At 49.1% G+C, this 23,090-nt stretch overlaps 1 protein-coding gene across 1 annotated transcript; it reads right to left on the bottom strand.

The window, feature by feature from the left end:
* Window positions 1-4,424: 4,424 nt before the first annotated feature.
* LOC107399324 (anomalous homeobox protein-like) lies at window positions 4,425-21,226 on the bottom strand. The gene is made up of 8 exons (XM_015990540.3): window positions 20,969-21,226; window positions 15,868-15,995; window positions 12,884-13,007; window positions 11,894-12,101; window positions 11,293-11,413; window positions 10,233-10,525; window positions 6,907-7,021; window positions 4,425-4,641 (listed from the first exon to the last, which is right to left on the bottom strand). Exons 1-8 carry the CDS (start codon window positions 21,215-21,217, stop codon window positions 4,425-4,427), a joined length of 1,455 nt encoding a protein of 484 aa, XP_015846026.2. The 5' UTR covers window positions 21,218-21,226.
* Window positions 21,227-23,090: the final 1,864 nt, after the last annotated feature.

Raw genomic sequence — 23,090 nt, 5'->3', positions numbered from 1 at the left:
TTGTGGCCACTCCTGAATTTTACCGTCCCACCTCCCTCTGTACCTGAAGCTCCCTGAGATGAGGAAAGGGAGTGGAGGCAAAGAGGGAAAGAGCCAGGAGGTTCCAGCAGCCTCACCTCAGCCCTTTCCTAAACCCTTCCAAGTATAAGAGCCAGGTGCATCTCCTTAGCCTCAGCTCCATGCAAGGAGGTGTCACCTGCTTCCAAAACACCAAGCGGTCCTGAGACAGGGAAACTCTCCATGGCTAGAACCCAGGAAGTGGATCCCAAGCCCAAAAGTTGGCAGGGCTTCCCCTGTGCCTCTGAAATCTACATGCAGCCCCATTCTTAGGACTCAGCTGTATGGGGCTATAAGTGGGAGGGGCCCGGGAGGCCCTGCATGAGAATGATTGAGTGAAAAAAAAACCCTTTGTTCCCTCACTCCCTGATGATCCAGGACTCCTCTGTCCCCAGTGTGCTGGCTACATGGACATCACCTCTGAGTCACCCTTCCACACAGCAGCCAGGAGCACTTTCACAGAGCTTACAGTATTTTTCTGGAGCCCCCAGAATGATCATCAACACCTAGCATCCAGACCCACTCCTTTGAGAGAAATGCCCTATTTGTGGAGTTCAGACTGTTTATACAGTCATTTGCTTTCTGCTCTTCCCCAGCAGCTACAGCACTCACAGAGCAATCCCAAGACTTGTTGAGCCAGTGAGTGACAGCTAGTGTGGGTCTACAATGCTCATGAGGAAAACACAAATGCTTTCTCCCCCTTCTTTACAAACAAAAGGAAACTTACAAATATGTGTGTGTACACATATTTCATGCAGTTGTGCTAGAATGAGTTTGAATGGCCAGTCTGTGGCTTCCCCAACTCCAGGCCAATTTATGTCCCCACGTGTTGACACTCAGTTGGTACCCAGAGAGATACGGATGCAGTCGTCAGGGAGCATCTGGCAGCATGAATTGTACACAGAGCCTTGGATGGTCGGTCCAACCCTCAGCCAAGGACCCTTTCAACTTCCCTTTAAGCCCAGGATCTCTCCAGAAAGGTTCTAAGACCGAACAAAATGGAAGAGTCAGACTGGAGAGCAGGTCTGGAGCAAAGGCTACTCGGATCCTTGTCCCGGCTTGTGAAGCAACAGCCAAATGATCCCTTTCCTCCTTCAGTTGCTATGGTCATGGGTTTTCATCACAGCACTAGTAACCCTAGCTAGAGCAGGGGTATATAAGATATTCTCCCTCACAGTTTTCTTGAGGAAACTGTCTTACCACACATGAATCCAAACCAATTCCAGTTGGATGGCCGCTCCTTAGCCCTGCACCCAGACATAAGTTGGAATGTGTCTGAGTGGAACATGTGCAAGTTTAATGTTTATTAGGGAAGAGGTATATTCCACTGCTCAGAAGGGTCCATGTGTAGCTCAGTGCAGGTGAGGATCCCAAGCTACTAGGTTGCTTGGTATGTGTTCAGAGTACATGCAGCTAAGGTTCTGAGGCTGTCAGTGAAATATGATAATTGTGTGTGTGTGTGTGTGTGTGTGTGAGAGAGAGAGAGAGAGAGAGAGAGAGAGAGAGAGAGAGAGAGAGAGAGAGAGAGAGTGTAAAGGAGTCTCAGGTCACTGAACTTGTGCTTGCCTGCCTCAACATTGCTCAAAGTTTCAGAGGAAACAAGAATTCTTTCGACAGTGATAGGACAAACTGTGATACCTCAGTAAAACCCCCCACTCTATCCCCTACAGACAAAGAGAAGCTTAAACCAGGATTCCTAAGTGTAGATAAGAACTTAGACCCCTTTTCCCCCAGGTGGCTGTATCTGTTACAGGGACTTTGGAAAACACAGAGTCAGGTATTCAACCAAAAGACTAAAAAAGGGAGGTGGGTTTAAATGAATTATATGGTCTGTGCCTTTAAGAACTAGCCTCACAAAGAAAGGGGAGCACTCCTTCCAACCTCCCTGCTGTGAGTGAGAGATTTGAAAGAGCCTTCCTGCCCAGGCTTGTAAACTTAGACTACACCTTGCTTTTTTTTTTTTTTTTTTTTTTTTTTTTTTTTTTTTTTGCATTCTGTACCTAAAGTCTCTAGTGGCGGCTTTGGGGACATGATCTGGGCATAACACAGGCCAGTTTGGGCTATAGAGATCCTGTCTCAAAACCAAATGGGATGGGAATATGGTGGCACACACATTTAATCTCAGCACTGGAGATAAAAGACCCAGACACAGTTTCCCCAGAAACCCAAAAGAGCTGAGAAAAGAGATATCTTAAAAATGAGTCAGTTCCCCCTTCCTGGAGAGGGTGAAGTCAGGTATTTTCAAAAGAACAAAGTCAGGATGTCTGATGGTAACCAGTTAACCATGAAATGCCCCTCTCCAGAGATAACATGACCAGACCCCAGAGATGAGTTGTAAAACTCCTGACAGGGCAAGCAGATAAGGTAAAATAAGACAAAGTCCAGGCCCGGGAAAAACTGGACCAATCAAGGATGGATCAGTACTAACCCCTTCCTCTCTAAGAAATTTTATGGATTTTGCCTATAAAAACTAACTTCCCCAAGAAAGAGTAACTCTTCCCTGCCTCACTGCCAGTGAGTGCTTGAGATGAGTTCCCTGTCATGACTTGCAGCAGAAGTAAACCTTGCTTTTGCATTCTGGTATGCTCATCCTTGGTGGTCTCTCTGGGGGTTACGATCTGGGCACAACAAAACACCATTCATGGGATAATTTGGCAAAGAATCTGCTTTCCTTTGGCTTGTGCCCTGAGAACCTGAGTGAATCTGAAGTTGAATGTAATCAGATCATTAGTTTGATGGAGAAAATGTCAAGATGGAAAGGTATCAGGCTGGTGCTGAGAAACCAGCTGCAATTGTCAGAGATCAACATCACTAAAGAGAAACCTCCTGTGCTGTGCTGGGACATTATCCTGAGGGCAACCCACTAGAGACTCCACCCTGTGATGGTCCAAATGCATTTCAAAGAAGAAAACGGAAACCTAAGGATTCCCTGATACTCTAAGTCAACTGCCCTGGGAAGTGTTTCCCCAGGGCCAGGACACAGAAGCTGATGCTACCTACCATGGCCCAGGGGAGCCTGGTTCAGCATCGTCTCTGTGTGGTGCTGGCTCCATAAGTATGGAAGATGCAAGATTAGGGATTCAGGAAGGCCTGCTCCAGGGTTTCAGAGAGCAGCTCGGGCCAAGCAATGTGTGGCAGTTCTGGAATTGCCACGAGAATGCCCTGAGAGGACATCGTGTAAGGCCACAGGAAGAGGAACACACACTGGGCATCATAGTCTGATGCACATAGCAAAAGTCCTAGGCTGAGGACTGGGGGAGCCTCCTGTGGCACAGAGGTCACTGCCCCCACATGCTCTTGCCTCTAGTGGAGTCAGGCCAGTAAGGGGGTCTAGGGACCCATTCCTGCTGTGTCCATCAGACAAGTGGTTAACTGGCAACAGATCCTCTGACTTGGGCTTCTGATCGGCCATTGTCAGGGCCTGCCTCCCCTTCCAGAACTGGGGATTGCCTAGTGCCCAGTTGAGAAGGACAGACATCAGGACTTGGAGTCAAAGTTCAGGTCTCATTCATAAGCTCCTCTGGCCCATACATGGCTTCCATTCTACAACAGACACCTGAGTGTGCGGGTGAGCAGAGGGTTATCAGATGCCCAGAATCCACAGGAAATCACACAGATGGTCGCAACTCACCAAGAAATGCACCTTCCAGGAATTTACAAGGAAGAAATAAACAACCGAAGCCAAAGGAACAAAGGCCAGAGGAGAGGGATGCCCACCAAATGGTGCTTATGAACTAGCTGAGGAAACAGTCACATCTGGAGGAGGGGATGGTTAGGGAGCAGTTACCATCTCCCCACTGTGAATTCTGCTCTGGGATCACAGAGCTGGTGTGTTAATCTCCTTGCATCGATACAAACATATGTCAGGGCAGAGTAAAGTTTGATACAAAAACATGAATTTAGTTTAATGAAAGCTTTCTTTCTGAAACAAATGCTGGGGGCAAGGAACCCCAGTCTGCTGTACCCTATCTGGCCATCTCCAGTCAACATTGCTCCTCAACACTCTAGGAGGGGGGTCCCATTAACAAAGGGATGTCTTACCACTTTTCATACTCACTCACAAAGACAATGACTGGAAGAATGAGGCTCTGTGTTCGTGGGGATAGGAAGGCTCAACAGTGGAACATTCTCCTGTGATCTAGTAAGCCATCCTTCTGTGATCTAGTGAGTCCTCCTTCCCAGCTCTTGCCGGGAAGGGGAGGGGGGAGGGGGGCTAAACTCAACTTTTATCACTGTCTGACTGGAGCAGACCCATATTGGACTTACGATACTACAAACATTTCTCAAAAACTTTGCCAAGATAGAGAATTACCATCCAAACTGCTCAAACAGTGAGTGTGGAATGACAAGAAGCTCTTTGGGGCTTCCTAGCCAACACTTTGGGAATTTCTTGGAGCATCAATTTTTATTCGGGGTGAGTCTCTGAAACCAATGTGGGACAGGTGCACAATCCACACTTGCTCATTCCATGTGCTGATCCGATCTCCACATGGGCTTGTGACCCATGCTGCCCTCAGAAAACTCAAGGAGTGTCGTGGCTCTCCAGAAAGCATTCCATGAGGCCTGGCCACCAGGACATTGCACCTGGAAAAAAAAAAACAGCACAGCATTACACATAGAGGCATGTTCTGCCAGGCTTTGGGACACCTGCCTTCCCCACTTCATGCCCCCTGGCCCCATCAGACCTTTACTAGACTTAGGAGAGGGATCTGCCCCCAACACCCCTGGCCCAGTTCTTGTGAATATCATAACATCCACCCACAACTCATTCTGCTCCTCATGGGCCACTCAAAAGCACTTGCTCTAAGTAGAAAACATGCAAACCCCATAAGACATCACCTGGCTGGAAGGCACTTGCTGGCTCTGCTCCATGACAGACACGGGCGCTGGCATGCCAGATGAGGCTGGCATCACCTCCAGAGAACTGAAAGTGAAGAGCTCTATCTTATACAATTCTACTTCTTACATCAGAACAAGTTCTGGTTCAAGGAGACCCTGGGTAGTGTGATCCCCACAGTCTTAACTCTGTGCCTCACAGCCCTTCTGAGAGATTGATGGAAATGTGACTATTTCTGACAAGGCACTCTGTGCAGAGTTAGCCAGCAGGGAAACATCCTAACACCAGTAGCCTCATACAGCAGGTCACAGGGGACAACTGGAGAGGGCATCACTGATACCAACCCAGCCTTGGCAGGACACATCTCACAGTGGATACACTAAGCACAAGACACCAGAGCAAAGCAAAATAAATAAATAAATAAATAAATAAATAAATAAATAAATAAATAAATAAATAAAAATAAAAACTTGGCAAACCAAAGGCTGGGCACGAAGCCTATGTCTACAATCACAGCCTTCCACAGGCCAAGGCAGAAGGACAGCTGGGATAGGCAGAAAGACAGCTGAAATTTAGAGGCAGCCAGATTTATACAAAGACCTTATGTTATTTACCAAAACAAACAAACAAAAGACCACAAATCATAGGGCATAGTATCTGTTTCTATTTACGTGGAATCCTATGGAATTCTTATGGGGTCATTTCCTCTGAGTTGAAGCACTCCCTCCAGGAAGGAGGGAGGTGGATGAGACCCGGGAATTAAATAATGGCACATCTAGTGAAGCTGAAACTTTTTAAGACTCACAAAGGTTCCTTCCTGAGGTTATAGAAGCAGCAAACGATTGCTGAAGGCAGGGCTTCTGACCAGTCAAGCTGCCTGGAGGAGACTCCCTCTCTGGTGAGCCAAGTTGCCTAGAGAGGATGCTGCACTTGTCAAATTGCTTGCGAGAGAGTTCCAGGATTCCAGCTTTCATGAGGCATCACTCATGCTGGGGTGGGGTTTGGTGAAGCCCAACCGCATTTGGTCATGCCTGCTGTGTAGGCAACTCCTTACCTACACCCCAGTCAACTCACTCGTTCACCGAGATGGACTTTTTATGGGTATTTGTCATCTGTTCCCTACCTGGGGTGAGCAGGCATTTATTCCTATCACCTCCAAGCATAGTGTCACACTCAGCAATGCAGCTAATCATTATAGAACAGAAGCACAACCCTAGTCCTGGAGTATCACCGACCTGGTGGGTAAGATGAGGAAGGTTCCATCATGACCTGGAAACATGGCCTTGGTGACCCTGAGTATAGGTAGGACAGGTGTCCACTGAAATAGGATGAGCAGTAGCGATTCCCTCTCCACCAGAAGAGCCTAGACAACAATTCTAACTTCCGGAGCTCTCGCCCTACTTGGAGATTTTTGACATCTTTTCTCTACCACAAGACCTCAGACCACTCCATACACTGGCCCTATCTGTAGTCTCTTGAAAACCTTGGACATCTTCTCTTAATCACAGAGGCCTGGACCACACTGGACAGTATCTATCTCTGTGTCTGAAATCCCTTGCGAAGTTGGGCATTATCTGTCTACCACAGGACACTCTACTCCACCACACACCCAAGTCTCTGCAGTCTTCCCAGAAGCCCTGGCTGTCTATCTTAACAGTCCACAACAGCCTTGACCTCTCTTAGGCTTTGCAAGCCCTTTCAAAACAACAATTTGGAACATTAAAAGTAAAACCATTATGCTTCTAAGAAACCAACAGCCTTTGTCTATGGAACAAATATGAAGAGGGTTGTAAATCCAAGAGATACCTGGCCGCTGACAAGCCTGCAGACTATCAGAGGTGTGGGATGCCCACGGATGTGCTTTCGTTTGGGGTGTTCCTTTGTTGAGGAGTGTTAAGGTTTCCAGAAACACACATAAGGTACAGAACTACAAACTCTGAGACAGTGAGTCTGCAAAGTATGCCCTAGCCTGCCTTGTGATCCACAGAAAGCCCAGGATTCTTCAGGCTTACCTATGGGGATGATGAATTTTACAGCCTGCAGTGGAAGCTGCCTGCCCACTTCTTGCTCCTGGACTCTCCTCTGGGCATAAGCTCTGAGAGTGACTACCACACAAGCCAGTAGATCCTGCAGATAAAGAAATTCCACAAACCACAGGTGAAAGGAAGGCACACAGCACACTATGGCACAGCCACTCTCTCCAGGACACAGTGGACTGTAAAAAGCAAAAACAAAAAAACAAACAACAACAACAAAAAAAACCCCAAAAACACAGTTCACCACCCCTGGGACTCAGCCTCCCACTCAAGAAAAGGATGGACATATCCACTACGTCTATGACCTATCAGACCTCCAGAGCCAAAGTGAAAATCCATTTCTGTTAAGACTAGGCCAGGCTTTGCCACTGTGAGCTTCACACCAGTCTGATGCCAGAGTCTCAATCACAGCCAGAGTCACACGCAGCCCCACTCGGTCAGGACATGCATCTTGCGCTTCAGGTTTCAGCCACATGCCTGCTTCAGTTATCTCATGTTTCACTAAGATTTTCTTGACGGGAAAGCTTTTACTACATCACCCTCACCTTTGTCCTTCTCTCTACCTCGGTCAGACTGCAACTTGGAAGATCTTTTGACTGCCCCACCCCCTTCATTGGAAATGAATCTTTTCTCCCATAGTATTTCCTGCTTACAGTTTCCCCTCCCTCCACTCCATCCCATTGATCCCCATCTCCCAGTCTATACAAATCCATTCCCTTTCTGTCCCTCACTAGAAATAGACAGGCTTCTAGGAGATACCAACCCAACGTGACACAATACAATAAGATAAGACAAAGCAAGAACCATCACATCCATGTTGGACATGGCAAGCCAACAAAAGGAAAAGAGTCCTAAGAGCAGGCACCAGTGCCAGAGGCCCACTTGTTCACGGATTCAAGAGTCCTATGAAAATACTAAACTGAAAGCTGTAATATATACACAGAGGGTGGCGCACACCCATAGGCTCTGTCCTTCCTGCTTTGGCCTCTGTGAGTTCCTATTAGCTTTGCTCAGTTGATGAAGTGGGCCTTGTTTTCTTGGATTCTGCCATCGCCCCTGGCTCTTACATAGTGTCATCCTCTTCCTCCCTGAGTTTCCCTGAGCTCTGAGGGTAGGGATTTAATAGAGACATCTTATTTAGAGCTGTGTGTTCCAAGTTCTCTCTCTCTGTCATGTCTGGACATGGGTCTTTGTATTTCTTTTTTTTTGTTTTGTTTTGTTTTGTTTTTCGAGACAGGGTTTCTCTGTGTAGCTTTGCGCCTTTCCTGGAGCTCACTTGGTAGCCCAGGCTGGCCTCGAACTCACAGAGATCCACCTGGCTCTGCCTCCCGAGTGCTGGGATTAAAGGCGTGCGCCACCACCGCCCGGCCGGGTCTTTGTATTTCTTACCATCAGCTGCAAGCAAAAGCTTCTTTGATGGCAGCTGAATAAGGCATTAGATCCTTGACTCTTAAAGATGAGCTAGTGGATTTGGTCATCCTTGTGTGGGCAACAGGAGGAGAGAAGCCTGAAAGGCAAGCTTCAGGCTGTCCTGAAGCCATGCGGTAGTACAGCCAGCACCAATAGAGCCTGGCGTCAAGCCAGAACAAGAGGCCTGGGGCAAGGCATGCTCTAGTCTCCTGCCTGAGCACCAGAATGCCACTAGCTGCCCAGGACCTTCCAAAGTCAAAGAGCCCATTCTGGCTGTGGTGATATATTGTGGACCCTAATAAACTTGCCTGAGGATCAGAGGACAGAGACAGTCACTACATTCGACATAGAGGTCAGGCAGTGTTGGCACACACAACTTTAATTTTAGCACTTGAGCTCATGCCTTTTCTTGGGAAGCACACGAATCTTTAAGGTCAGGAAGTAATATGGCAGGGCAGAGAAAAGTATATAAGGCGTGAGGAAACAAGAACTCTCTCTTTAGGCTTAGGATTTCATAGAGGTAGTAACTAGTGGCTGGCTATTCTACTTCTCTGATCTTTCAGCTTTTACCCTGATATCTGGCTCTGGGTTTTTTATTAAAAGACCATCTAAGATTCTAACAACATCTGGCCATGTCATATGTGCTTCGACCTCTGTTTCTGCTCTCTTCTCATTCCTGAAGAACTTGAATTACTCCATTCTTAATAAATGGAGTGAAGCTGCAGGGCTAATGTTGACACTCCCCAACACAGACACACATGTGGACATGTGGCGCTTTAAATGAGAAAGTCTCCCAGAGCCCAGGTATTTGAGATTTTACCATTTGGTTGTGCTTTTGCAAAGGCTGGGGGTCGGGAGTTTATGGAATCTTTAGGTGGCAGAGGCTTGCTGGAGGAAGTGTATTCCTATGGGTGGGCTTTGAGAGTATATAGCCTTGGCCAATTGCTAGTCCACCTTCCACGAGCCCTGCATGCAGGCTGATGTGATCAGCCACTTCATGCTCTGGCAGGGAGAACACAAGGTGCAATGCAAGGAGCATTGGTACCACCTGGGTGGGGGGAGGGGGGAGGAGGGCAGGTAATGTAAGCTTTGGGATAAAGATTCATCCTCAGACCTGGGGAGCTCTCATCTGCCTGGAAACTGGAGAAAGCAAGCTCCCAGAAGTGAGTTTTCAAATGACATGCTTGAAATACTGGAAGGTGTTGAGAACATAAAAAAATAGGCAATATACGTTTCTTTTTAAAAAAGAGGCAAGTAGAAACTGCAAGAAATAAAAAGAAGCATTATGTTCACAGAATATTAAGAAATGCAGGCCTTGGAGGAGGTGGGAATGGGGGGTGGGTTGTGGGGGAAGGCTCGGGGGCGGGAGGAGGGAGGACAGGGGAATCTGTGGTTGGTATGTAAAAGGAATAGAAAATCTCTTAATAAAAATATATATGAACATTAAAAAAAAAAGAAATTCAGGCAGGCAAACACACTGGCCTAGCAAGATGCAAAGTTGCATAATTCTGTTGTCCAACAGACAAACAAATGCAAACTCCTGGCATTTCTACCCTGGAGTGCTGTGAGGGGCAGGGAGGGGCATGGCTAAGGAGACTGCCTTCCTCTGTTGCACAGGTCCTCACAGATTAGGTAGGACAGTTGGGAGTATTGGCATGTGCATGCAGGCACTGCCTCCCATTTTAACTCTTTCCTAACTGCCTTGTTTCTCATTCATGTGCACTTTTCCCCTAGGAGACATAAATAAGAAAAATTCTGGAATAGTTGTGGGAACAATCTGCTCTGGGTTTCACTGAACATTCTAGATTCAAGCAGATGATGGCCACTCTAACAGAGCATCTGAGGACCTGAGTAGTTGCTGGACTAGCACAATCTCTGTGAGGTGGACTCACCTGTATGGCTGGGAACCGTGAGGGCAGCAATGTCCATGGCTAATGGGACAGGTTCAGGATCCATCCCAGAGTCCAGCTGGTGTGTAAGGCCCAGTTGCTCCATCGAGAGGAAATGTTCCTCAGAGGATGAAAGTGTAAAGGGCATCATCCAAGAATCATGGGAAGCCATTGAGGAATCAAGCATGCTGCTGCCAGTAGCCGGAGGGCAGAGGCCGGAGACGAAGTCCATGGATGTGAGGCTGGCAGGATGGTGACCTGGCCACTCCTGGTACGTCTCGCATCCATATAGTGACCTGGGAAACATAACCCAATAATGTGCTTGGGATGGCAGAACCCTGGGTGATGTGGGTGGGTGTTAGGCGGTGCCTCCAGCCGAGGATGGCAGTATGGGCAAATCACTACCATTAATCACCCTGCCTGCTCTTCCCCGAGGTTGCCGAGGGGCTGGCTCTGACATGCCTGGAGTCACAGACACTTAAAATTGTCTATTGCGTAGAACCAGAAAACAGAAAACGATTGACAAGACCCTAATATCAAATGAATAAATGATGGTTAGCATCAAAGGAACATTAGGCAGAAGCCAACAGCAATATAGTGAATATCCCATCAGGGCTCATGTACCTCAAACCTGATCAGGGCTTTTGTTAAACATTCTCTCAACCTCTGCCATAGCCTGAATGGCAGGCACTATCTCATCCCCATTGCATGGGTAAGAGCTCACATGAACCTACCTGGGGTCACACACCTGGGTACTGAACAGCCTGGCACTGACCCCATGATGAATCAGCAATGGGCTGCATGCAGAAGGCTCAGGCCTTGCTACAGGGGAGCAGAGTGCATGGGGAGTCCCAGGCAGTGAGGTACATACAGGGTGCTGCTCACTCCATGAAATAAAAAACCAACCAATGCTCACAAAAAATGAAAACAAAAGCAATCCACTATGTCAGGGCCTAGCACAGGCAGCCCCGGAGTTAAGGTCCAAATATACTCTGGTCTGCACTCAAAGGGAGGAGGGGACTAAAGAGGAAACGCGTCCCAGGGCCTGAAGGAATGACATTACCTGATAGCCAGTGCCTGTGAGGTGGTGTTGTCTCCAGAAAAGCTCACAACTGGGGGCTGTGGCCCCTGAGATCCTTGAGGGGTCTCGGAGGGCTGTAGAGTCCCACTTCCTTCAGATCTGGCTGCAAAGCAGAACAGAGAGGAGTGCATTAGCGTATACCTCCTGCCCAGCTGAGAGCAGCTCCGCAGACTGGAATCAGAATTGGTCTTGGGTCATCCCAATATTCTTTTTTTTTTTTTTTTTGGTTTTTTCGAGACAGGGTTTCTCTGTGTAGCTTTGCGCCTTTCCTGGGACTCACTTGGTAGCCCAGGCTGGCCTCGAACTCGCAGAGATCTGCCTGGCTCTGCCTCCCGAGTGCTGGGATTAAAGGCGTGCGCCACCACCGCCCGGCTCATCCCAATATTCTTATCCCTTGTTGTGACCTCAGTGCAAACAAATTGTCCCAGGCCCAGAGATGAACTCACTCCCCAAGTCTACTCATTGTCCTTCCTAACAGCTACCACACCTCCAGCTCCAGATGAACACAGCCATGCCAGGGTTGACTGCCAGTCAGCTGGATCTTGTCAGAAATCAGCCCCCAAGGAGCCCTTGCGATGTTCACCTGACCACTGGGACACAGCCACAGACTCGTGAAGGTATCTTGAGAGCTGCACCGGCTCAGGACCACTCTCTTTTGCACTGGAGACTTCTGATGTGGTCTCCTGGGCTCTTTGCATGTGCTGGAGAAGAGCCTTCTGACGTCGACGATAATTGGCAAACCAGTTGTACACCTGCTCAGAAGTCAAGCCAGTCTCCGAAGCCAGTTTTTCCTGAACCCCCCAAAAAGACAACCACAATTGAGGTGTAAGGGGGCACAGAGGGGGCTTGGACAGCTCATATCCACATAGGAAACAGGGCACAGTCCAGCCTCACCCCTGCAAAGACAGCAGAGATTGCCATCAGTGAACTGGTGCAGTGGAAAACAGTTTGTCTCCTGCACATGTGCTGAAGAATTAGAGAACGAAGCACACATGCCCCACCTCCTGCACCCACTCCATTCTGGGCCAGCTGATGCTCTGATCACCCAAGACCTTAAAACAGGAAACGGGCCAGAATCTACCATGAACCCCAGGATCAGTGTCTGCACTGGCCCCAGCCAGGAGCCACTTTCTTTGAGACACTGTGTCTTTCAGCTTTGGATCACACAGCAGGATTGGGGATCCTCTGGGAATTGGCCAGATGAAGAAGTAGGCAGCCCCACATGAGAAAACCAAACCTTGCAGAGGAGAGAGGTTGGGAAAAGTTGGGGACCAACAGCACTCCAGGAGGGGTCTGGGGAACCCAGTGAGGCCAGAAGGAAACATAGACTGCTAAAGGAGTTACAAAGTAGAGCGGGAGCCACATAAAAGATGGGGGGCCTGCCTGGGAGGAAGACAAGGGGTCTCCCTGGTGGAAGGTGGAAGAGAATTCTGCTTAGCTGAGGGGAGGTAGGAAGAGCTGTCTAATAGAGAGAAGAGTTACTCAGCAGGACAGGGGGAGACTCAGTTACTAGGTGGAGGAAGGCTCAGCAGGAGTAGCAGAGAAGTCCCGCGGGGTGGGCTGTTGTCCTTACCAACTGGGCCTTCTTGGGATAAGCACCCACACCTGTGGCAAAGTCTTGCAGATGACACCGAACCTCTGGGAGGAAGTTCCGGTTCTTAGGGCCCTCAGGGCAGAGGGTAGAGGGTGGTGGGTTCCTAGATAAGAAGGGCCAGGAGGATTTATAGGACATCAGTTCCATCTGCTTAGGGCCTGGCACCTCACAGGGAAGCAGTTCTGACAATCATTCTCCAGTCTGCCCCTGCATCCCACTCCCAGTCACCTCAAGGGGTCTGATTCCTACTTTCTGGGATGCCAGCTGGTGGTCCACCACACTCTGCAGTCACCCGGGGAGTGAGCACAGGCTCCCCCCAGAGCCTGGTCCAGCACAAACACTGACTGCCCCTCCCCCCACCACTGCCCCGTTCACAGCAGACTTGTTAACCCTGTTCTCCACCACCAGCACTTCTTCTTCAGGTCAGACCCTCGAGCTGGCAAAGCTGTGAATCTCTCACCTTATACATGGATCCCTCTAGCTGCCCCTCCTGACTTGTCCCAGGCAGCACAGCTTCTCAGACACTGAGCAGGATCATGGCCCCGACCTCCCATATATACTGCTACTGGCTTCCCCTTGGCCCCTGTCTCACTGAACTCAGCTTCTCAGCTCCTGTGTTCTCCATTCTCCTCCTTGGGCCATTCTTCCTGTTATGCTCCATGTTGGGCAGCCCCTGCAGCGTGCAGGAAGCCCATAGGTGTTTCTCCCTCCCCTCTCTACACAGCATTGGGATTCAGGGTCACTGAAAGGACCCCGGGCACAGCTATCCTTCTGAGTGTAGGCTGATTTTTCCTGCTGTATCTTTGAATTTCTTCATAATGGACACATGGTGTGTATAAAGGCTATCTAACTGCGGAACAGTTGAAATCAGATGTGTGGCATGCATGCACTTTCCAAGATCATCTCATCTAACACATCCCAACTTCAATCCACCTGGGACTCCAGAGCCGTTTCCAGCCCAAACACACCCAGAACCAAGGGCCCTGCTCCTGGAAGTTCCTACTTAGCAAAGAGCTTCTCCTGCCTCAACTGCAGTCCTGGGCCACAGCTGGCCTTCAAGACACTCCAGGGCTGGCCAGCACAGTTACAGCTCAGACCATGTTCTGGCCACTGCCCACATGGTCCTGAGGTTGACGGTCTCCCTGGAAGCCCCTGGAAGGGGTAGGTGAACCAAGCCGCCACCTTTTCCTAGGGCCACAGGCTGAGGACAGATCTGTATTTGAGAGGGATAGAAATAAACTCTACCATCTTGCTTGGGACATCAGGCACCTCTCAATTCTTGGCTCCTGAACTGGCCATCCACCTGCCTGGGAAATTTACCAGTGTAGTTACTGAAGGGACTCTTGGCCAACTCAAGTGCAGAGAGCTTGGCTCTGGCAGGCCTTGCCCTTCTCTCCCATTCCCTCAGACCTGTGACAGACCATTAGATTTCATTTCTAAGGCTAGCCACCAAGTCCTGTACCTTTATTTTTTTTTAATTTTTTTCATTTTTTAAAATTTTTTTTCGAGACAGGGTTTCTCTGTGTAGCTTTGCGCCTTTCCTGGAACTCACTATGTAGCCCAGGCTGGCCTCAAACTCACAGAGATCCGCCTGCCTCTGCCTTCCGAGTGCTGGGATTAAAGGCGTGCGCCACCACCACCCGGCATCCTGTACCTTTATAAACTGCCCTTTTCCTATGTGCCACGTCTGTTTCCTTTCTGTCCAGAGGCAGTCCTTTGTCCTGCTCCAAAACAAACATCCCTGCCCTTTTCCCTTGCTCCCTTCCCCTGCTCCTCCCTTACTCTATCTCCTGTCTTTTTTCTCTTATTCCTTTGCCCTCTGTCCCTCTTTGGCAAATAAATCTCCTTTACGCTGAAAACTTGGTCTGGGGGGTATCTTGAGCCAATTCAAGGTTCCCTACAGTTTCTCCATCCTTGTCCACTTTCTGGTCAGGTAGCATTTATGATCTGGTCAAATGAACCTCCCTCCTCCCAACCCCAAAGCAAAGACCTAATTCTCTCAGTCGTCTTACTGTCTCAACAGCCACACAGGAAGAAATCAACTTTCTTCCTTTTCTATTGCCCCTGAATTTACCCACTGGCTAACAGTAAGAGATCACAACTTGATCTACACCCACAACCTCCAAGCACCTAGCACACCAGGGGACACTTCACAAACATGGAGGCAAGACGCTATGACTGCTTAGCTGCAGTCTGCTGGCCTATCGGCCTTTGGGGTGATGTGATCATATCCACTATCTCAAGGATGCTTTCTTACTGAACTTCCGAGGACCTGTCTCACACTGACAATATCTGGTTATACTCTCCGGTCAAGAACAAAAACCCCTCTTCTTCCTACAGTGAGTGAACCCTGTGACTCAGGAAGCCTGCATTACTCAGAGCATCAATGCCTTCAGTCCTCTTTCTCAGGTGAGAGGCCCCGGATGAAGAACACAGGTTCTACCATCTCAGCGTCTAGAGAACCCTGGTCTGTATCTCCCACACAAAACCTGAGGCAGGTGATTTGACTATCCCATGACAGCTTTCTCTTCCATAAATGATGAAGGTGAGACTAATATTGATGACATTCTCATACTACGACCCCCAGGGTCTAGCCTGATGCCCAGACATAGGGATTAGAGGATGTGAGGAACAGCTATGCAAAACTCAGTGGGGCTTCACTCTCACTGTTCCTAGTCACAGGTTCCTTGTCTAGTGATGATTGGAAGTAGAGACAGTCAGGATGCCAGCTGCGTACAGCCCTCTACTTCCAGCTACCATATAACAGGTGTCAGTTGGAGTTCTGACTTGGTGATGGGCCTACCAGGGTGTGACAAATGCTGAAGTCATGATGTTCATTACATTGTAATAAATACTGCTAAGGCGACTTCCTGTCCTTGTTTCCTCAGCCCTTTGGGGTTTGCATGGCACATCCCAACCCTGGAAGACCCATGGCGCAAGCATAGAGGGCAATCATCAAGTACCTCTTCCTACAGCGAAACTTCTGTCCCGGGCTCAGCTTGGAGACACACAGCCTCCTCATGGTCAGGTGGTAGTGGATGTCATTCCAGAGTCGTACCAGCTCCTGGCTGCCTCCTGGCACCCGACACCCCTGTAGGGAAAGCCTGTTGAAATCCAGTCACCCTACACAACCTGGAGTGTGTGAGAATTGGTCATGCGCACCAACCCAGCCTATGGGAAAGGCAATCACTGGGATCTGAACCACTGGTCCAGCAACCACCAATGTCAGTTCAACATATAAGCCCTTCAATCCAGAATGCCCCGGGGCAAGTGCGACCTGATTCAGGCAGTAACCACACAGGCCTGCCAGATCTCTCATGCCAGCCATGAACAGATCACAGGCCTATTTCCTAATCTTGAACCCTTCAACCCCCCGAACATCTAAGTAAGCCCAGCCTCCATTCAACCACACAGGTATGGAGAACAAGGTATGGTGGTTTTACTATGCCTTGTTCTCCTTCTCTTGCCCGGGGCAAGCACTCCCTCCATGAGTTTCCAGTCCCACTGCAGGGTTTACAGTCACCAATGCCACTAATTGCCATTCTGTAGTCACCTCAGCTGAACCAGGACAGTAAACAACTACTAAAAATTACAGCCTCCAGGCCTCCCTGAAACTGACCAGATTCACTGGGGCCCATCCTGGGAGAGTAAGCAGAGCTCAACTGCAAAGAAGATTCTGAGATACAGTAGAGCCAAGATCAAGGAACACTCACAGCTAAGCTAAGCCACAAACAAGACTCTGGGACCAGACCAGCTGCCTGGAAGAAGCAGAATCAGCCAAGCTTCCTAGATGATGTTCAGACCAACAAAGGCACCTGGAAAGGACACCCTCTAACCAGTTGGTTGCTGCTGGGGTGGACCTTGGAGATGCAGCTGTCTTTGAGTCGTTTCTGCTCCTATAAGTAACCCATACCCACAGTCCTGTAAGTAACCCATATAAAACTCTTTGATTCGCCAAACTGGATACCAAGTAGTATCCATCCTTTGGTCTGTCGTGGGTTCCCTTTCTGGGGTGAGTAGATGAGTGTGTTTCGTCTCCCTAGAATAAACTTTTGTCAAACAACTTAATTGGAGCCCAAACAGAGACCTGACAGAATCAAAGAGTCATTGAGGAGGAGTGAGTGCATGGGTCTCCTGTGCATGCAAGTCATGCAACTGAGGCTGCACAGCCAGAGGGGCGAGCATCCAGAAGGAAAACTCCAATACATTTGACCATTCCTGTGTCATGGGCGTAATTCTGACACACTTATCCATTCCTGTGTCATGGGTGGAGTGTGCTTTTGTGTTCTGAAAGCAGTGGCATGGTTCTTGCTGTGGGTAGTGAGACATGCAACTAAGGCTGGGTCATCAGGATTAGGTGTGCCTGTGGGAATAATCCCAGGATGGTATTCTTGCTTGTGTGGTGTGGGGTGGCATGCCCAACTGAAGAGTGGGGTCCACCACATGAATATGGAGATGTGATGAAAACAGTTAAAGGTTCGGAGGAAATTCTGCAGCTTTGATATTCGCACACAACACTGGAGACTGGTAGCAAGCAGCAGAGGTTGCCTGTCCAGCATTGTGTGCAGCAGAAATATGTCCGAAGCTGTGATGAGAGCCTAGCGGGAACTTGTTCGCAACAAGAAAGGGATACTCAGATAGCCTCCCCAACTACAGTTGCTGATGTGGCAACTAAAGTAGATAAAAGGATGAGAGGGAGATGGTAAGAGCAGTAGAAGGTATTCCTCAGGTCCTACCTGTAGTATAAAAGAGGGAGAATCTGCAATCCAGCATGCAGATGGGGGATTAAGCATGGTCCAGTGCAAGAAACAAGTGTGCAAATACTGAGCGCGGGAATTGCTGGAAGGAGGGAAGACTTTTAAATAAGTGATGGAACAGTCTGTCTCAGCCTGACTTGTGAGGCCATGGGACATGGGAGTGGATGGCATCAGTCTGACTGCAGTGGAAGCAGGAAAACTGAGTAAGTAGCCACCCCTCCTTAAGTGAAAGGCTGCATAACCAGAGGCTTTCTGAGAGAAACCCATCACTGATGGGCCGGCATAGCAAAGCCATTAGGAAGACTTGGTTATCTCCCTCTGAAGTCCCCACAACTAACAGGGGCTGGAGGACCACAGTGGAGGGGCAGACACTATGGTGGGAACCAGGAGTAGAAGGAGCTGTGTTTGAAGTCCAGTTTACTGGACCAGACAGAACCATGTTCATGGAGATGTTAAAGAAGAGGCTGATTCATCAGGGACCTCGAAGTTGCCAGTGGGATGAAGCTTTAGTGACTCTGCTGAGCCCTTTGGTGGGCAGTATCTTGATCACGTGGGAAAGGCTTTGGTAGATCCAGTAACTTAGACCAGCATGTAAACAGTGTCTGTAAAGTGATTGGGCAACTTAGAGGAGGTAACAAAATGGGAGAGCAGAGAAAGAGGAATATCTGGGTTGCTCAAGACAAATGTGACTACATTTGAGTCGAGCTGGAGTTCTTATGGAAGGAAATAAGAAAACCTAAATGGTGTGCTATGGAGTCCCCAGAGCCTTTAAGGCCCAAGGAGTAGTTCACAAGAAGGCACCCTTGATAGAACAATACAAGGGAAAAGGATCAAGCCTGTCCCAGGGGTGGGCAATTATAGCCCCAGACTAGGGAGTGTAAATTCCCCTCAAGCAAAAGGTAATGTTAATGGTGGAAAAGGTTTACCCAGTCTGGAACTCCCCAACAGCAGGATGTTGAGAATGGGAGGCAAGGGCTACAGCTACATCCACAGTGCCAGCCCAGAGAGTCAGCAGGTGCAGCAGAGGAGAACAAGACCACGTTCCCCTTTGGTACTGCCTGGTAGGTCTGAGCAGATTAAGTCAGGGAAGCTCCGAAGAAGAGCTCTAGGACATGGAATGTATTGACACAGCAGAGAGTATGACCAAAGATTACAGGTGAAGGAATAGCCCACTGGAGCTTGTAGCTCTGGCACACTTTGCCCTTCCTCCATATTCTCTCTGCTTTGCTAAAAACAAAAAAGAAACAAAACAAACAACAAACAAAAAAACCAAAAACCATTAGTTTACATTCCTAAAGCTATCCTCCAAGATCTGTTTCATTATTTGTCCACTTCCTCCTCCTGAGGCTGACCACCAAGATCCAGATATCAAAGTAATTAAAGTCCAGCAATCAAAAGCCCGCCCCAGTTAGTTCACCTAATTAGCATAACCAATCAAAATATACCACTGCATCCTAGCCCATGCTAACACAGGCCTCCCCTTTTCCTCCCCTTAAAAATTTCACCTGAAAGGTCATTTGCTTCTGCTTGAGTCACAGAGCAATCACATTGACTTTTCTTCCCTGACTAATGGAGGATTTCTCTGGTGTTTAGGTGTGGCTTGTGCCTAGGGTCTGGAAGGGAGCACCCGCTGTCTGGGAGCCTCCTACAATGGAGAGCTAATTAATCAGTGCCGCCTATCCATGCTTTGTACCCAACCTTGATCTATGGGAGAAGCTACCCAGCATGGGACCTTTTCATACTGTGTCAGACCTTCACTGTGTCTGGCTTTAGCATCTTCTTAGTCAGGAACCTCTGGGATCTACTGACCCTTGCTGGGAACAGATGACAACAGACTTTCCGAGTGCTTCTCCAAGGTTATCTTTGTAACTCCACTATTTGTTATGGGATGGTGGTTCTGGATGTCGCTTGCACTGCCCATCCTCAGGCAAATGTTTTGTTACATAGAGGACACAATGCTGACCTCTGAGGGTTTTGCAGATTAGGAAAGCCATGGGAGAGACAACCAGGTGCAATGGTACTTCCACCTACCTACTACCCAAGTGTGGCTAGGTTAACTGAAATCCAAAAGGACACTCCCAGAGGCCATAAGGTTATTGAATGAATACCCCAGTTCCAGGGGTGAGGGGGGAGGCTACCTCCTTATGAGTCATTGCCCAGGAAGTTCTCGAGAACCCGCAAATCATTAAGGCTATTGCTACTGCTGTTGACTGTAGGCCAAAATCAGAGCCTATTGCTGAAGACACCACATGTGTATCCTTTGATTGTAGGACACGGAACAATCAAACTGCATTGAACTGGAAACTCCCAGCCTGCTGTCTGGGGTTCATAATGCCAGAGGTGGTGGGGCAAGATGCAGGTAGAGGACTGTCACCAACGTTCCTGTTTGGCTATGGACCCTGTGTGCTAAAACACTGACATGCCAGGCAGGATATGCCTGTTTGTGGTATAGTGTGTTAGCCCAACAGCCTTCCGACTGGATTTAAGGACCGCTCCACAAGAGCGAGTTCACATCTGGGAAGGTAAGCCAGGACAAAAACCTGTGGCTGGGGAGGCCAGAGGTCCCAGTGGGGAAGCACCTTTGATAGTTTTACTAGACGGATGTGATGAGCCTGTCAAACCACCTTCTAAACCTGCGTTTATGCCCATAGCACACTGTTAGTGACAGCCTCACCTCATAACCACTGGTGAGGTTCCGCAGAACAAGCAGCTGTTACTGTGGCATGGGGTCTATTTCTTAGTCCTGAGTGGACATCTATAGTTGCCTCCTCCAGGGCTCAGGGACCATTGCAGGAGAGGGGGAGGAAAGAATGCAAGAGCTAGAGCAAGGGCTGGAGGCACAAACATTCCATCCTGCAGGGGAGCTCCTTAAACAAGGAGGTAAACAGCTAAAAAAAAAGTAACTTCAGAAATTCATTATGGTCCTCCCTGGGAGCCAGAGTAAACAGATCCAAGCTGCAAAGACTCTGAGACCAGCCCAGCTGCCTGGAAGAGATTTAGACCAAGTTGGACCTTGCTGTTATCTATAATCTGGTCTATTGTGGGTCCCCTGTCAGGGGTGATTAACAAGTGTGTTTTGTCTCCCCAAGAAAAGTTTTGCCTTAAAACTCCACCTTTGCTCAGTAGTTGGCAAGGGATTACCACCAAATAAGGATTTTCTAAAAGGGTAGTTGCCTAGCTTACCAAGTTAGGCATTACTTGCTCAAGTCAGAGTGGGCCGTCCTGCCTCAGCTCATGACACCATGGGTATGGTGGAGGCTGCTGTGACCCACTTGTCTCTGTGCCGCCCACCATACCCTCATCATACCTGTAGAATTTGGAGGGCTAAAAGCCACTGCTCTTGATGGATCAGGACCTGAGTACACACCAGGGCCACATCTACATTGTTTAGCAGGTCCCAGCGATGCTGGCTGTCCAGAATGGCTTTAACCAGATGGAGCACCTGAACAGGGTTGTGTTGGAAGTCCCGACACAGCTTGCCTGCGAGGGTCACCAGCTCTGGTGGGGGAGGGGGAGCATCCCCATGCTCCCGTAGCAGCCTCAGGAAGTTCTCCATCCTGCAACCACAGCTCTGCCAACACAGAACATTCAGAGTAACACTGATGCCAACCGTATTCTAGCCATGAGTCTTCAGACCAACTCCAGGAGGCAGGTGACATGAGAGCCTCAGGCTATACCACTTCCGAGGTAGGAGAACTCACCTGAGAAAAGCTAGAATGGTCTCACACATCCTTCTTCCTATTCCCCCAAATAGCTGCGTCCTTACGGAAGCAGCTGTGTACAGGCCACTGAACAGGGAGGGCACTCTGCAACTACCTGGTCTCACCTTTCTGCGCCTTAACCCTTGCCCCTGGCCTGATCCTTTCTTCTCCTTTCCCTTCCTATGATCAAGTCTTTTAAGAAAGCTATGATTGCATTTCCATTTGCTCTTCACTGTGGCATCTGTGAGTTTCCCAGAGGCCCCAACATCTGCCACGTGGGTGACAAGGCATTCACCTAAGCACGGTAGTCTCTCTTTTCACAGTTAGTGACACAGATTTCCAGGACTAAATGCTGGGTCCTAGAACATCTTACAACAGTAGGAAGCTGCAAGGGCAGAAAGCGAATTCACAGGCATGAAGAGTTCCCACCTTAGGGCATTGGTGCGGCATGTGGATGGCAGATTTTCAGGCATGAAACCTAATCACGGTTATCCCGTTTCTGTGGAACACACTCCAAAAGTGAGGCCAGAGAACAGGCCGCCAGCTTGGAACCTAGCCTGCTGCCCCCAGGAGCCTCTCCCAGCCCAACTGGTTCTCTCACGCACTGGGGTCTACACCACGTGCCTCATCAGCCCTCAACAGAAGGTTTGGGCTCTCACAGGCCGGGAACAAGGCTATCTGAGGACCCGGTTTTGTTCAGTGCCTCAGCTCCCTGCTGTATCCGGGAAAGGGTCAATGCCTCACGAGACCACCCGTGTCTGAAGAAGAAAGGGGCTCCCACTGAAACCCCACGCAGGCTGGGACCAGAGGGCCAGACCATGCTGCTGGGTACCTTTCCAAAACGATGCTCCCTCGGAGGAAGAGGCTTGCAAATGCTAGACTTCAAACATGTATGATGGAGCTGAGGAGCGGGCCACAGCAGCCTGGGTGTCTGGATACCAACACCCAGGCATCTACACGAGGCACCTCCCCACAATAACGCCCCACCCTATCCTCTTCCTCTAGCTCCTCCCTGAAACCCCCCTCAGACCACTGGCTCCCCATTGCAAATGATAGCTACAAAGTATCCAAACTTCAGCCTCCGCTAGCTCAGGACAGAGGCCCCTGCAAAACTCGGGGAGGTACCAAGATACAAAGACCCCTGATTCTCAGCAGGGTGGCGGTGAAGTTGGTCTAGGATACACACTGGAGCATCCTCATGGTGCCTATATATGATGACAAGTTGGGGTCACTCTGGTCCTCCATGTTCCTTGACTTGTCCCTGGCTACATGGGAGTGTGGACATTCCTGACACAAACCCTGAGGACTGGCAAGTTGGGGGCCTTGGCAGGGTTCTAACATAGCCCATTCTGGGAGTCTTCATGTACTCAGAGGGTGGGAATTCACCTTCTATGGCTGTGTGCTGTGACCCGCGCAGCTGGAGCACAAAATCTGGCGAGGGATGCGTAGGTTAAACAGCACTCTAGACACCCAGTTCAGTTCGTCAGGGAAGCAGCTCTCTTATTTTGTACCAACATGGGCTCTAACAGCAGGAATCAAGGAATGGTTACTCTGTATCCATAGGCAAGAAGGACACTGTTTTCCAAACAGGAAAAACCACAGGGGAACTGATCCCCAGCACTTTCCGGAACCCAACTGCACATTTTTCACACAAACAACTTAACGGGGACAGGACAAAAAAGGGCATTTAAGATTAAGGCAGCAAACTTATTGCTGCCAACAGCTGTG

This window comes from Peromyscus maniculatus, chromosome X (assembly GCF_049852395.1).
Source record: "Peromyscus maniculatus bairdii isolate BWxNUB_F1_BW_parent chromosome X, HU_Pman_BW_mat_3.1, whole genome shotgun sequence".
Lineage (NCBI taxonomy): Eukaryota > Metazoa > Chordata > Mammalia > Rodentia > Cricetidae > Peromyscus > Peromyscus maniculatus.
Note: the sequence above shows the minus strand (reverse complement) of the source record. Positions and strands in the feature narration are given on the sequence as shown.

Excerpts from the sequence above, each read along its gene's own strand:
- LOC107399324 (XM_015990540.3), bottom strand. The coding sequence starts at position 21,217 with ATGGAGAACTTCCTGAGGCTGCTACGGGAGCATGGGGATGCTCCCCCT. Across the intron at positions 13,008-15,867 it reads AAGTTTCGCTGTAGGAAGAG|GAACCCACCACCCTCTACCC; the intron begins GTACTTGATGAT and ends CTTCTTATCTAG. Across the intron at positions 4,642-6,906 it reads AAAATTCATCATCCCCATAG|GTGCAATGTCCTGGTGGCCA; the intron begins GTAAGCCTGAAG and ends TTTTTTTTCCAG.